General features: G+C 39.2%; 1 protein-coding gene across 1 annotated transcript in view; it reads left to right on the top strand.

Annotated features, from left to right (window-relative positions):
* LOC126415813 (mitogen-activated protein kinase kinase kinase 15) overlaps positions 1-14,940 on the top strand; it is a 166,146-nt gene that overhangs the window by 103,781 nt on the left and 47,425 nt on the right. The window contains exon 19 of the mRNA XM_050083458.1: positions 8,832-8,921. Within this exon, the coding sequence (XP_049939415.1) occupies positions 8,832-8,921 (90 nt within the window). The remainder of the gene's footprint in view (positions 1-8,831; positions 8,922-14,940) is intronic.

Genomic DNA, 14,940 nt, shown 5'->3' with positions numbered 1-14,940 from the left:
GGAAGCTAGATCAAGCTCTCAGTTCATCCCGATCCTCCACCCCAGGGCCGGCCGCCATCCACATTCAGATGTTGCAGCAACTTTTTCTTGTGAGCGAGCACTTTCTGCTTAACAGATACAACTGCATCTGGCCACAGGGCACATTTCCTGGACACTGGCGTGAAGCCACCGTCTTACCCATCCCTAAGCTTGGTAGGGACAGAAACCTTCCTTCTAGCTATCGCCCACCTCTCTTATCAGCTGCGTTTGCAAGGTGATGGAATGTATGATTCATGCCTGGCTGATGTAGTGACTTGAGTCTCACCATTTACTAACGAGTGCACAGTGTGGAGTTTGAGTGCAGCGTTCTGCAGTTGACCATCTTGTTACTTTGTCCACCCATATCATGAATGGTTTTCTGTATGTAAATCCCAGACTGTGGCTGTGTTTTTCAATTTGGAGAAGCCCTACGACACCAGCTGGAGAGCTTGTATCCTCCGTACTCTTTATATGTGGGGCTTTTGTGGGCACCTGTCCTGTTTTCTTTGGGCATTTTTACAAGATTGAGTTTTCAAGGTGCGTATGGGTTCTGCCTTGTCGGACACCTTTTTCCAGGAAACTGGTGTGCCTCAGTGTTCTGTCCTGGGTGTCATCCTCTTTGCTATCGCCATTAACTCTATAATGGCCTGTTTCCCGCTGGGCCTCTCTGGCTCCCTTTTTGTAGACAATTTTACCATCTATTGCATTTTTCCATGAACATGTCTCACTGAGCGGCATCTACAGTGCTGTCTTGATCATCTTTACTTCTGGACCATCAACAATGGCTTTCACTTTTCCACTGACAAAACCTTCTGTATGAATTTCTGGGGATGCAAATGGTTTCTCCCATCATCTCTCCATCTTGGACCTGTTGCCCTTCCGTTCATTGAAACTACGAAATTCCTGGGGCTCATGCTCGATAGGAAACACTCTTAGTCCTCACATGTATCTTACCTGGCAGCCTGCTGTATGCGGTCCTCAGTGTCCTACCTGTCCTCAATGGTACTTCCTGGGGTGCCAATCGAACCACCCTCCTCTGTTTGTGCTAGTCCTTTGTCCGTTCGAAACTCGACTATGAGAGCTTTGTTTATGCGTGTGCATGCCCATCCCTTTTACGCCGTCTCAACACTATCCACCGTCATGGCATCTGTTTGGCCATGGGTGCCTTTTACTCTAGCCCGGTTGAGAGTCTGTATGCTGAAGCTGCTAAACTACCACTGTCCTACTGCCTTAGCAGGTATGCATGCTGTTTGTCTGCCATGTGTGGCCACCCCTCCTGTGCCTCCTACTTTGGTGATTCCTTTGATCGTGAGTATAGGGCTCGTCCCTCTTCTTTATTACCTCCTGGAGTCCACTTTCGGCACTTCTTATGTCGGATTAACTTCACACTACCTGCATCTTTTCTGGTTGGTGTGCACCATTCACCACCTTGGCTTCGTGAAGCAGCCCATGTTAACCTTGGCCTTCATTTGCTTCTTAAGGACACTACCTCAGTCTAGGTGTATTGCCTTCAGCTTCACGACCTTAGCATGGAACTTCGTGATAGTACCTTTGTATACACTGATGGCTCTCAGACTGACCGTGGGGTTGGGTGTGTCTTTGTCTTCGGTACCTGTGTCTTTCTGTGTCTTTCGATATCTGCTTCCGGCACACTCCTCAGTATTTACAGACGAGCTTCTCGCCCTGCCTCAGGCCACAGAGTACATCCGGCGACACAGGCTTTTCAATTGTGTCCTCTGGTCAGATTCACTCAGTGCCCTCCAAAGTCTATGTGTGCTGTACACTGCCCATCCCTTAGTGCAGCAGGTCCAGGAAAACTGTCACTTGCTCACTCTTGGTGGAGCCAGGGTCATGTTTCTGTGGGTTCCTGGCCATGTCGGTCTGCCAGGAAACGAGGCAGCTGACACTGCTGCCAAGGCTGCAGTCCTCGTACCTCAGCCCATGAGTACCTATATTCACTCCGATAATCTCTGCATTGCCATCTATCAGCAGGTGGTGTCCCTTTGGCATCTCCAATGGTCCTCCCTTCATGGGAATAAGCTTCAGCTTATTATGCCCCTTCCAGCGCCTTGGATGACCGCCTCTCGGCCCTCCCGCCAGGAGGAGATTATTATAACTTGACTACATTTTGGGCACTGCCTTTTTAGCCATCATTATTTGCTAAGTGACACTACCCTACCACTTCGTACGTATTGCATCCAAATTTTAAATGTTCGCCACTTCCTGATACACTGCCCTTTTTGTAACCATTTACGTTCCAGCTTGGGTTTGCGGTCTGATTTATTAGCCGTTTTAGCGAATGACGGGTCGGCTGTTGACTGCTTTTTACTCTTTTTGTAACCATTTACGTTCCAGCTTGGGTTTGCCATCTGATTTATCGGCCGTTTCAGCGAATGACGAGCGGGCTGTTGACTATGTTTTACTTTTTAACTGCCGAAGCAATATGGCGAAGGTCATTTAATTTTTAGTTTTGGACTTCTGTTTCTGTATGGTGTCTTTTTTAGCCCTTTTTCCACATGCCTGTTTTTAGCTATCTTCTCTTCTGTAAGTTGGGACTGTCCTATAGTAGTTTAACTCTCCTCTGTGTTCATGTTCTATAGTTCTGACTTGGGCGTGTATGACCCCAGTTTTTTTTGTGCCCTAAAAAAAATTTAAAAAAAGACCATATGTATGGCTCACATAAGGATAGTGAGGACAATATTAGATTAATTACAGCTTGCACAGAGGAATTCAAATAATCATTCTCCCTGCACTCCATATGTGAATGGAACGGGAAGAAACTCTTATAACTGGTACAATGAGATGTACCCTCTGCCATACACTTCACACTGATTTGCAGAGTTTCGATGTAGATACAGATGGGGATTAGTTATATTGATTTTGTATTAATACTTGTCTTTTTGACTCCTGCACTCATAGGGGGAAAACATATTGTGAGGTGAGTCAGAGATAGGCATTAGAAATTGTTTGTTTCCCAATAATAGCTCTAACGTGCGAGTAAACTGCATATATAATAAAGATTACTATACCACTTCTTTCAGAGCCTCTCCACTTTTGTGCTGAAATTATTCTTTTGTGACTTGAATTGTTTAAACAACCACCAGTATCAATATACTTCTTCGTGTTATACTGTGTCTAATGGGAAGTGAATTAAAAGTTTCTGTTTAAACAATGTGTTTTATTTTAAACAGTGTGTTTTATACAGTCTAGTCTCCTAATAGGTTTGATTAGTGATTAAAATTTTGTTAAACAGATACAAGATGGGCTGAAGTTTAATGTTCATATTTTAATATAATTACCTATTGTATGTCAGCTTTTTTGGGTATATGAGATACTGTAGTTGAATTGGAAGAATCATAATAGTGATTGAGTAAGTTACTCACTTTTTAGTATTAGCGTATGCTCATAAAATGCAGAATTTCACTACTTAATTGCCTATATATTAGTTGAGCCCTTTTGCAATACTTTGCTGCCAGTAACATCTGTACAGTTGTGTCTTCAGAAAGTAGGTTGATATCCAACACACACATTTCCACTTATTAACTACCTAAATGAATCTATTAACTACCTGTTCAAGACCTCTGGCATCTCTTTACTGTTGGTACTTTCTGTTTTGCTCTTTCTAAATCCTTCCTAAACCTTGATGCTATCTCCCCCTTTTTTACATGTACTCCACCATTCTCATTAGTTCTTGCACTGTATTAATTAAGAAGATCGATCATGATATGTGATGCACTGAAAAACAATATGCCAGAGACTGTTTCCTTCTGTTTTATGCTCTCTTCGCTTTTTTTGCTCTGTCAACTTTGATTTATTCTTCCAGGAAAACAAATCATTACTTTGAAATTCCATACTAAGTGCATTTATATATTTTATGTTTCTCTTGTTTTGATATGCTTTCTTTCTAGGAAAACATTTTTTCCACTGTTTGATGGAAAATTGCTGCTAGTATCATTTCATCACATGACAAACGTATTCTAGGAGTTCTTGCAGTTATTTCCTATGACTGAAGTCTAGTGATGGCCACATACTTCTAATGTTTTCACTAGAAAGTGGGTTACTGTGCTCTGAACCAAGAGGCAGCTGTTGCAGATGCTGTTGGGAAGTGTGTGCGAGAGTCATCGTGATATCTGAAAGGAAGTGAGTGTGACGTGATGTGATAACAGAATACTCCCTTCAGGGCATTACCACAGCATCTGGTTCACAGAAAACAAGTGCTGTGGTGGTACCAGCTGCAGTGATGTGTTTTATATATAATGAAATCTTTATATGACCTACATTTGGATACCCACAGTTGTTCGTTCAGATACAGTTGGTATGATCCTCATAGAAGTGCAATAATTATTTATGACATAAGTAACATTAACCTTGTGATGGCTTTCTTTGCTGTTAGATTCCTCATCTGAAGAATAAAATACAATTCACTCTAAATATTCTTTACTGTTGTGAACTGCTGTATAAAATTAAAAAGCATACCATTTACAAATAGTGAATTTTATGATATAGTCTGTTAGCAGTACACATTATTTTGAATAAACTGTGGACAGACTGTAGAACAGAATTTAGGAGTGTGGAAAGGCAATGTAATTGTCTGCAATCTCCTCACTTTAAGTGTAAATAATGTAAATTACGGATGTATGTAGAGGGATGGCAAATTTATGAGATCATTGACACTCAGAGCTGTTAGTGAAATACTCTTATGTATTTAGTGTTGATTTTATTCTCCATCTAATTGCATATTTGCAAAGACTTGCAACCTAGTTTTCAGACTTATTCCCCACCCTTCTCACTCTCTCTTGACCCCCCCTCCCCCCTACACACACACACACACACACACACACACACACACACACACACACACACACACACGTTAAATGCTAACGAATAGTTCAATATCAGTCTTTGGTTAACCTCCATACATTAGGTATCATCATATGAACTGAACCTCCCGATTACAGTTTTTATTTGATAGGCCATAATATGGAACAGGTAGTGTGTAGTTATCTTTCATTAAGTTCAACTGCTGAAACTTCCTTAATATTTTGTGAGTGTGCCTCTTGTTTTCCTCTGTGCATGATAGACCATATTAAATTCTTCCTGTTAAAATTGAAATAACATACAGTTATTCAGTATCATTGAGCCCCTTGATGTTCTGTGTAGTCAGTTGTCCACTGATTAGTTTTACTTATTTGAGATGTTAAGAGCACTTACAACCAACACTTTACTTTCCTTTGCTCCTATATTGCTCTCGTATTAGTTGCATTTTTCTTTCTAAATTGAACCTTTGTTTTTTTCTTTTTCTCCCTCTCCCCATTTTATGATACCTCATTTTTAATGATAAACACCATGAAATTATATAGTGTGTGTCACAAAATTCGAGGAAAAAAATTAAGTAAGTACAGATAGGGGTGGGTTTTTATCTCATTCCAGTCCCTCCAGGACAGCAACAGGTCCACTCAGCCTGCTGTAAAATGAGTACTGAGGAGTTTTCCTGGGCTAAAACATGGTCAGGCCATTCACCCTCTCCTAGTGCCACAGGCAGTGAAGTAGGGCTGTATTCTACTTACAATTAGGTCAATAATGTGGCCAGAGACTTTGCTACACCTACCATCTGCTTTGAACTGATTCACCTCAGTACTGGCTTCCAAATGTGAAACAATAAAGAAGTGTCTGACACTAGATGATCTGGAAGGATAAGAACTATTTACAAGGGTGATCCCATAAGTACCTGGCCTGACTGAGAGATGGCAGTCATTGTTGAAAAATACCTCTGGATTAGAAAGTACATAATCTACAAATCATCTGTTTCAAGTTTGAAGATGCCACATTGTTCAGTATTTGTTTGGCAGCCATCAGTAGTGAACATTGTGAGTGAACTTGTAAAAATGGAGAAAATTGGTTATCGTTACGTGCTACAATATTTTTTTTCAAAGGCCTCAGCGCAACCAGTTTAAAGCTGAGCTAGATTTTACTTTGGAAGAGTCTGCTCCTTTGTTGACAACAATAAAATATTGGGTAGCTGAGTTTAAACTCAGAGAAATGGAGAGAGCAAGCAACGAGAGGCCATACGAGCTGCCAAGACGAGCATTGCAGTGATCGACCAAATGAGGTTATTACTCCAGAAATTGTGAAGAAAATCCACAAAGCGGCACTGGATGATTGTCAACTGAAAGAGCAGAGCTGGCAGACATAATAGGCATTTCAAAAAGTGTGGTACATCGTATATTATCTGAAAATTGGTCATGAGAAAACTATGTGTAAGATTTGTGCCACATTTGCTCACACTTGAGCAAAAACAGTTTCGTGAACATGTTTCAATTGAGTGTTTAGTGAAGTTTTGCAGCAACAAAGCTAATTTTTTGTGCCATTTCATAACCATGGATGAAACATGGGCCCACAACTTCACTCCTGAGACAAAACAACAATCAAAACAATGGACACAAATTGGAGAACCGACTCCAAAGAAGGCGAAGAGTGTTTCATCTGCAGGCAAGGTCATGGTATTGGTTTTTTGGGATGCGTGTGGGATAATTTTCATTGATTACCTTGAAAAAGGGAAAAATATCAACGGCAAGTATTATGCAAACTTATTGCAATGTTTGGGTGAAGAAATCAAGCAAAAATGGCCGCATTTGGCCAAGAAGAAAGTGTTGTTTCTTTTGGACAATGCACCAATTCACAAGTCCGTTATTGCAATGGCCAAAATTAATGAATTAAAGTTTGAATTACTACCTCATGCACCCTATTCACCAGATTTAGACCCCTCTGATTATTTTCTGTTCCCAAACTTGAAAAAACAGCTTGGTGGTCTAAGATTTTCAACAAATGAAGGTGTGGTGTTGGTAGTTAATGGCTATTTTGAGGGGTTAGACACCTCTCATTACAAAAAGAGTATCAAACTTGTTGAACATCACTGGGAAAAGTGTATAGAGCTGAAAGTAGATTATGTTTAAAAATAAATAATTTTTTTCCAAAATTTTTGTGTTTTCTTTGTTGGGTCAGGTACTTATGGGACCATCCTTGTAACAAGGGAGGAGAAATGAACAAGTTATAACATATAGTGAGGTGGTTGTTTGTATAGAATGTGAAAGTTAAGTTATGAGCCTATGAAATCAGTTTCATGTACCAAGTTGATTCCACAGAAAATATAATTTAACACATTGTGAAACAGAATTTCTGACCTCTGCTTACCCTCAGAAGGTGAAATGTTTAGTACTCGTACAAACAAAAATAAAAGTGACAGACTGCTTGCTGTAGATTTTGAGGCAGTTCCTTTTTCAGGGAGGGGATAGTGCAGGAGGAGAACAAAAATGAAAAAAAATAGAAAGAAAAGAAAAAAGTGGTACAGAAAATGAATGAAATATAATAAATAAGGAGGAGGCTGGTGGGAAAAAAGATCTGGTGTTAACATGTATTCCTCCCTCCCCACTCTTTGCTATTATTCTCGTTGCTTGCTCTCTCCATTTCTGTTCCAATAATCTATCTTTACCATCTCTAGACTGAAGTGCTTACCAGTGCTTACTCTCACTTACTTTTTAATGCTTCCTCCATCTAGGACTACCCTTGTTCTCACTACAGGTAGGCCCCTCACATCTAGAGGTCTGAGTGAACTGCCTTTCATTTTTAACCTTCCATAACCTATTCCTCTCTCCTCTCCAAGAAAGGAACTCATTGTTCCAAAAGCTAGAATAGTATGTCTTTCTTACTTTTAAATGTGTTTGTAGTTAGTACTAAACATTTTGCCTCCTGAAGGTAAGTTCTATTCTGTATCATAATTTATTAGTTTTTCTCAATTGACTATTCCTTTGGTACAAAGAGATATATATGTGTATATATCATTTAAGGTACGGAAATAACTTTTTCTGGTCTGAACTGTAAGGAACATGTGTGATACTGTAAATGCCTTTTTTCTAATATAATAGAGAAGTAAGATGCAGTATATCCTCTGTGGATAAATAAAAGTATGTGAGAACTTGATATAGGTGGTTGGTTTCTGTTTCTTGATAAAGAATTGTATTGATGACTTCATAACAGAAACTGTGTTTCATATGCTGCAGTTTCTTAGTTTTTTGATAACCTGGCACCTTAACTGTAAATTTCAGCATATGTGCTTGTGCTATTGGTGGTTGAAACTGAGTGTCATGGAGGATTAGAAGCTGTTAATGTCCTGTTGTTTTATTTTGGGCTGTTGCACGTTGTCAGCTTGTTAATGCATATTGCCATAAATTTATAACCCCTAAATGGCCTGTTTGCTGGTGCACTAATACAATTGAATGTTGAGAACATAATATTTCTTACTTTACAAGGCAGTCTAAATCTAACAGTTTACAGAAAAGACAACTGCTGTGTCATCCATTCCCCTGCAGTGCATATTCTCTTTTAAACAGGTACATACAGTAATTAAAAAAGAGAATTTTTATTTTGAATACATACATTTGGCACATTTAAATTGTAACTTGCAATATGTGGCATTTAAGCTGTAGCATATGAATTGAAATCCATATTTTTGTTCACTGTATTGTTTTTGTTTTGTTTTAATTAGCTATTTCAGTATGATGAAATGTTTGGTATCATTAAATATAATTTATTTGCAAGAAACCTGCATAATTTTTCACTCCTTATTTATATGCTTGGTCCAGTTTTCAAGTGTTTACTAACTCTTTTGTAGAGGAATTTTTATAACTAATGGAGTCATGATTGCCACATTCTTTTAATTCTTTGATTTTTTGAGTATTAAATGGCAAATCCAACATCTGACTCCCACAATTTGCATACTGACACATGTTTGGTCCTACCTTCTTCATGTGCTGTAGTGGCTTCAATACTAAGTCGAACCCTGTGAAATCAAGGGGACCTTCACTGCTCTCCCCAATCAGCATGCCTGCAGCTCTGTCTTTCTCCAGGTAAAGTTTTTATGGTTTTTTGTAATGATATTAACATTGGGCTTTGGTATTTTTAAAATAAATGTGCAGAGTTATGTTTCAGAAGGCTTCTTAAAATCTAATAAATTGAATCACTGAACCTGAATGCTTTAAATGAGTAAATTCCTACACACAGAATTAATTAAAATGATATGCTAAAGTAGCACATATAAAAAGAGTTTTATGATAAAATACCAAATTACTGATTAAGCCAAATGCTTGATGTGTTGTAGTGTTTGTATTTTTGTGCCGTGAATTGTGTTTTGCTTGGGCCTTGCCACACCAATTTACCGTTGCATGGTTTCAGAATGGAACATTCCCCCTTTTTGAATTGCTCCTTTTTTTAAATAGTGGAGAGCATATGGTTTTAAACTAATTAACACTGGACATGATGAATGGCAAAAACATGGTCAATACACCCATTGCTGTGTGTTTATATGAGCTGTAAATGTATGTACCATATTAATCTGTTCCCAGTTACAAGTACTAATTGTTTTTGTTTCATAATGTGGAACTTATTTAGGAGTTTTATCAACAGTACATTACTGAAAATCTGCTTGTAACTAATTTATATTAATAGCAACATATCAAGAAATGCTGTATTGTCAGTGTAGATTTGTTACTGTAGTGAACTCTGTGAAATAATAAGTGTCATATGCATATGTTAGGTTGCTGTGTTTTGAAAATTTATCATCTAAATTTTAGTTTTAAAAAGATATATTTCCATTTAAATTATACAAACAGTATATTTGCATGATGAGAAACAGCAATTGACAGTTTTAATTTCGTAACTTGGTTTCCAAATGTCGTGGAACAAAAATTGTTATTGGTATGTATTTTCTTATCAATGGTTCTTATTATATTGCTCATCACCATTTTGATAGTAATGTATTTGAAACATTTTTAACAGGAAAAATTTGAGGTGAATTGATGCATACAGGCACAAATGAGTAATAGTGGTAGTCGAAGAAAGGCTGTAATTAGTAAAAAATAAAAAGCTTATCATCCTTGTTATTTCCCCACTCCAGCAAGCTAAAATCAATTCTGTATGTCTCTTCTCTATAAGGCTTTGTTCACCCACAGTCTTCGTTCATATATAGTTTGAGAGGGCAGGGTAGAGGTCTGTCACGTTTTCTAATGAAAGTTGGTTCTGCCTTGGTGCCAGTGATGGCCATGTGTTGACTAGGTGGCAGCCTGTTGAAGGCCTGCAGTCAAGCTTTCTGCTTGCTAGACACACTAGGCCAACACCTGGAATTAAGGTCTGGCATGTGATTTTGTATGACAGCAGGAGTACTCTTTTGGCTATCCCATGCATCCTGACTGAAAATTTGTACGTCAGTCTGGTGATTTGACCTGTTGTGCTTCCATCCATATATAACATTCCAGGGAGTGTTTCCCAGCAGGGTAACGCTCACCCACATATCATTGTTGTAACCCAACATGCTCTACAGAGTGTCAGCTTGTTGCCTTGTCCTGCTTGATCACCGTATCTGTCTCCAATCGAGCACATGTGTGACATCATCAGATGACAACTCCAGTGTCATCTACAACCAGCATTAACTGTCCCTACATTGTCCAACCAAGTGCAACGGGCATGGAATTCCAAATCACAAACTGATGTCTGGTGACTGTACAACACAATATACGCACATTTGAATGCTAGCATTCAACAGTCTGGCGGTTATGGTGGTTAGCAGTGTATCAGCCTTTCGCATTTGCAGTGGCTTATCTCATTTTGTCTCATAGACAAGATAGGTGAAACTTCATTTCTGTGGACTTGGGGAAATGTTTTGCTGGTCCGGTAATTGTTCCTGTCACCAATTCATACTTCATTATCAGTAAAAAATATATTTAACATAGATTGATCTTGGAAGCCTTTGGAAATGTCATTGCACAATACCTGACGTATGTTCTATGTCTTAGTATATGGGGGTTTTATTGTACTCTGTTGCTAATCGCTTGGTATATGGTATTATCTGAAGAGAGAATGCACTGAAAATTGTACACACTCTGTCTTTCTTCATTTCCAAAACTCAGTTGTAGAATTTTTGCTCAAAAGTCAACCTACAGTCTTGGTATTGCTGATTTTGACACATATTGCTTTCACTTTGTACTATTGCATCATTGGCAAAGACTAAGGCATAAGCTATAGGATTTTTTTGTTTTTTGCTTTCAAAGCTTCATCCATTATGATGATAAATAAGAATGGTGAGAGCCAATTTCCTTATTGGACCCTGTTCATCATTCTGAGCCATTCAGTTCGCAGCTCGTGACCTAGCGACTAGCGTTGCTACCTCTTTATCACGGAATCCCGGGTTCGTTTCCCGGCCTGGTGGGGATTTTCTCTGCCTGGGGACTGGGTGTTTGTGTTGTCCTCATCATTTCATCATCATCATCATCATCATCATCATCATCATCCTCATCCTCATCATTTTTGACAGTGGCTAGATTGGACTGTCAAAAAATTGGTCTGTGAAAAGATTGGGACCTTGTACGGGTGCTGATGACCATGCAGTTGAGCACCCAACAAACCAAACATCATCATGATCATTGTGAGCCATTCTGATTTTGTGTTCTGGACAAGTTCACTACTCATGGTCTCCAGGTGATTGTCATAACCTTGCAGTGACATTCACAAGCACTTCCTCCAACATTCCCAAATACACTTAAACTATAAATGATCATAGCATCTTGGTGTCCATTAAGAGCTCTAAGTGCCCCCCCCCCCCCCCCCCCTCCTTCTCCTTTGTCGTCCTCTTCTCAGCACTTCTCATAAAGCATAGTTGCTGCAAAAACCAATGCAATAATGAATCTGTAAGTCCTAAAGCCATGTTGTTCTTCCTCTGGTTCAGGTTCAACAGATTTTTTGTAAGTCAAGAACTAATTCAGAATTTTTTAGGCCATATGGGATCAAAATTAAACTTATTTAGTTTGTACATTTCTTCCTGTCACCCTTTTTAAACAGTGTGTGTTACATTTTCTTTCCACATTATGTTGAATACTCTGTATAGCCATTGCTGCTCAAGCCCTCCAATTGCTTTGATTGAGTTTCCACCAAGTTCATCTGGTCTGCCTGCCTTGATGTTTATCAGTTCATTTACTGTTGACCCCTTTCCAGCCTTATCAAACTATCAGTATGTTGTTGTTGTTGTTGTGGTCTTCAGTCCTGAGACTGGTTTGATGCAGCTCTCCATGCTACTCTATCCTGTGCAAGCTTTTTCATCTCCCAGTACCTACTGCAACCTACATCCTTCTGAATCTGCTTAGTGTATTCATCTCTTGGTCTCCCTCTACGATTTTTACCCTCCACGCTGCCCTCCAATACTAAATTGGTGATCCCTTGATGCCTCAGAACATGTCCTACCAACCAATCCCTTCTTCTGGTCAAGTTGTGCCACAAACTTCTCTTCTCCCCAATCCTATTCAATGCCTCCTCATTAGTTATGTGATCTACCCATCTAATCTTCAGCATTCTTCTGTAGCACCACATTTCGAAAGCTTCTATTCTCTTCTTGTCCAAACTATTTATCGTCCATGTTTCACATCCATACATGGCTACACTCCATACGAATACTTTCAGAAATGACTTCCTGACACTTAAATCAATACTGGATGTTAACAAATTTCTCTTCTTCAGAAACGCTTTCCTTGCCATAGCCAGCCTACATTTTATATCCTCTCTACTTCGACCATCATCAGTCATTTTGCTCCCCAAATAGCAAAACTCCTTTACTACTTTAAGTGTCTCATTTCCTAATCTAATTCCCTCAGCATCACCTGACTTAATTAGACTACATTCCATTATCCTTGTTTTGCTTTTGTTGATGTTCATCTTATATCCTCCTTTCAAGACACTGTCCATTCCATTCAACTGCTCTTCCAAGTCCTTTGCTGTCTCTGACAGAATTACAATGTCATCGGCGAACCTCAAAGTTTTTATTTCTTCTCCATGAATTTTAATACCTACTCCGAATTTTTCTTTTGTTTCCTTTACTGCTTGCTCAATATACAGATTGAACAACATGGGGGAGAGGCTACAACCCTGTCTTACTCCCTTCCCAACCACTGCTTCCCTTTCATGTCCCTCGACTCTTATAACTGCCATCTGGTTTCTGTACAAATTGTAAATAGCCTTTCGCTCCCTGTATTTTACCCCTGCCACCTTTAGAATTTGAAAGAGAGTATTCCAGTCAACATTGTCAAAAGCTTTCTCTAAGTCTACAAATGCTAGAAACGTAGGTTTGCCTTTCCTTAATCTTTCTTCTAAGATAAGTCGTAAGGTCAGTATTGCCTCACGTGTTCCAGTGTTTCTACGGAATCCAAACTGATCTTCCCTGAGGTTGGCTTCTACTAGTTTTTCCATTCGCCTGTAAAGAATTCGTGTTAGTATTTTGCAGCTGTGACTTATTAAGCTGATAGTTAGGTAAGTTTCACATCTGTCAACACCTGCTTTCTTTGGGATTGGAATTATTATATTCTTCTTGAAGTCTGAGGGTATTTCGCCTGTTTCATACATCTTGCTCACCAGATGGTAGAGTTTTGTCAGGACTGGCTCTCCCACGGCCGTCAGTAGTTCCAATGGAATATTGTCTACTCCGGGGGCTTTGTTTCGACTCAGGTCTTTCAGTGCTCTGTCAAACTCTTCACGCAGTATCATATCTCCCATTTCATCTTCATCTACATCCTCTTCCATTTCCATAATATTGTCCTCAAGTACATCGCTCTTGTATAGACCCTCTATATACTCCTTCCATCTTTCTGCTTTCCCTTCTTTGCTTAGAACTGGGTTTCCATCTGAGCTCTTGATATTCATACAAGTCGTTCTCTTATCTCCAAAGGTCTCTTTAATTTTCCTGTAGGCGGTATCTATCTTACCCCTAGTGAGATAGGCCTCTACATCCTTACATTTGTCCTCTAGCCATCCCTGCTTAGCCATTTTGCACTTCCTGTCGATCTCATTTTTGAGACGTTTGTATTCCTTTTTGCCTGTTTCACTTACTGCATTTTTATATTTTCTCCTTTCATCAATTAAATTCAGTATTTCTTCTGTTACCCAAGGATTTCTACTAGCCCTCGTCTTTTTACCTACTTGATCCTCTGCTGCCTTCACTACTTCATCCCTCAAAGCTACCCATTCTTCTTCTACTGTATTTATTTCCCCCATTCCTGTCAATTGCTCCCTTATGCTCTCCCTGAATCTCTGTACAACCTCTGGTTCTTTTAGTTTATCCAGGTCCCATCTCCTTAAATTCCCACCTTTTTGCAGTTTCTTCAGTTTTAATCTACAGTTCATAACCAATAGATTGTGGTCAGAGTCCACATCTGCCCCTGGAAATGTCTTACAATTTAAAACCTGGTTCCTAAATCTCTGTCTTACCATTATATAATCTATCTGATACCTTTTAGTATCTCCAGGGTTCTTCCATGTATACAACCTTCTTTCATGATTCTTAAACCAAGTGTTAGTTACGATTATGTTGTGCTCTGTGCAAAATTCTACAAGGCGGCTTCCTCTTTCATTTCTGTCCCCCAATCCATATTCACCTACTATGTTTCCTTCTCTCCCTTTTCCTACACTCGAATTCCAGTCACCCATGACTATTAAATTTTTGTCTCCCTTCACAATCTGAATAATTTCTTTTATTTCATCATACATTTCTTCAATTTCTTCGTCATCTGCAGAGCTAGTCGGCATATAAACTTGTACTACTGTAGTAGGTGTGGGCTTCGTATCTATCTTGGCCACAATAATGCGTTCACTATGCTGTTTGTAGTAGCTTACCCGCATTCCTATTTTCCTATTCATTATTAAACCTACTCCTGCATTACCCCTATTTGATTTTGTGTTTATAACCCTGTAGTCACCTGACCAGAAGTCTTGTTCCTCCTGCCACCGAACTTCACTAATTCCCACTATATCTAACTTCAACCTATCCATTTCCCTTTTTAAATTTTCTAACCTACCTGCCCGATTAAGGGATCTGACATTCCACGCTCCGAT

The sequence above is a fragment of the Schistocerca serialis genome, chromosome 1 (genome assembly GCF_023864345.2).
Source record: "Schistocerca serialis cubense isolate TAMUIC-IGC-003099 chromosome 1, iqSchSeri2.2, whole genome shotgun sequence".
NCBI lineage: Eukaryota > Metazoa > Arthropoda > Insecta > Orthoptera > Acrididae > Schistocerca > Schistocerca serialis.
This window is presented reverse-complemented; position numbering and strand designations above follow the sequence as displayed.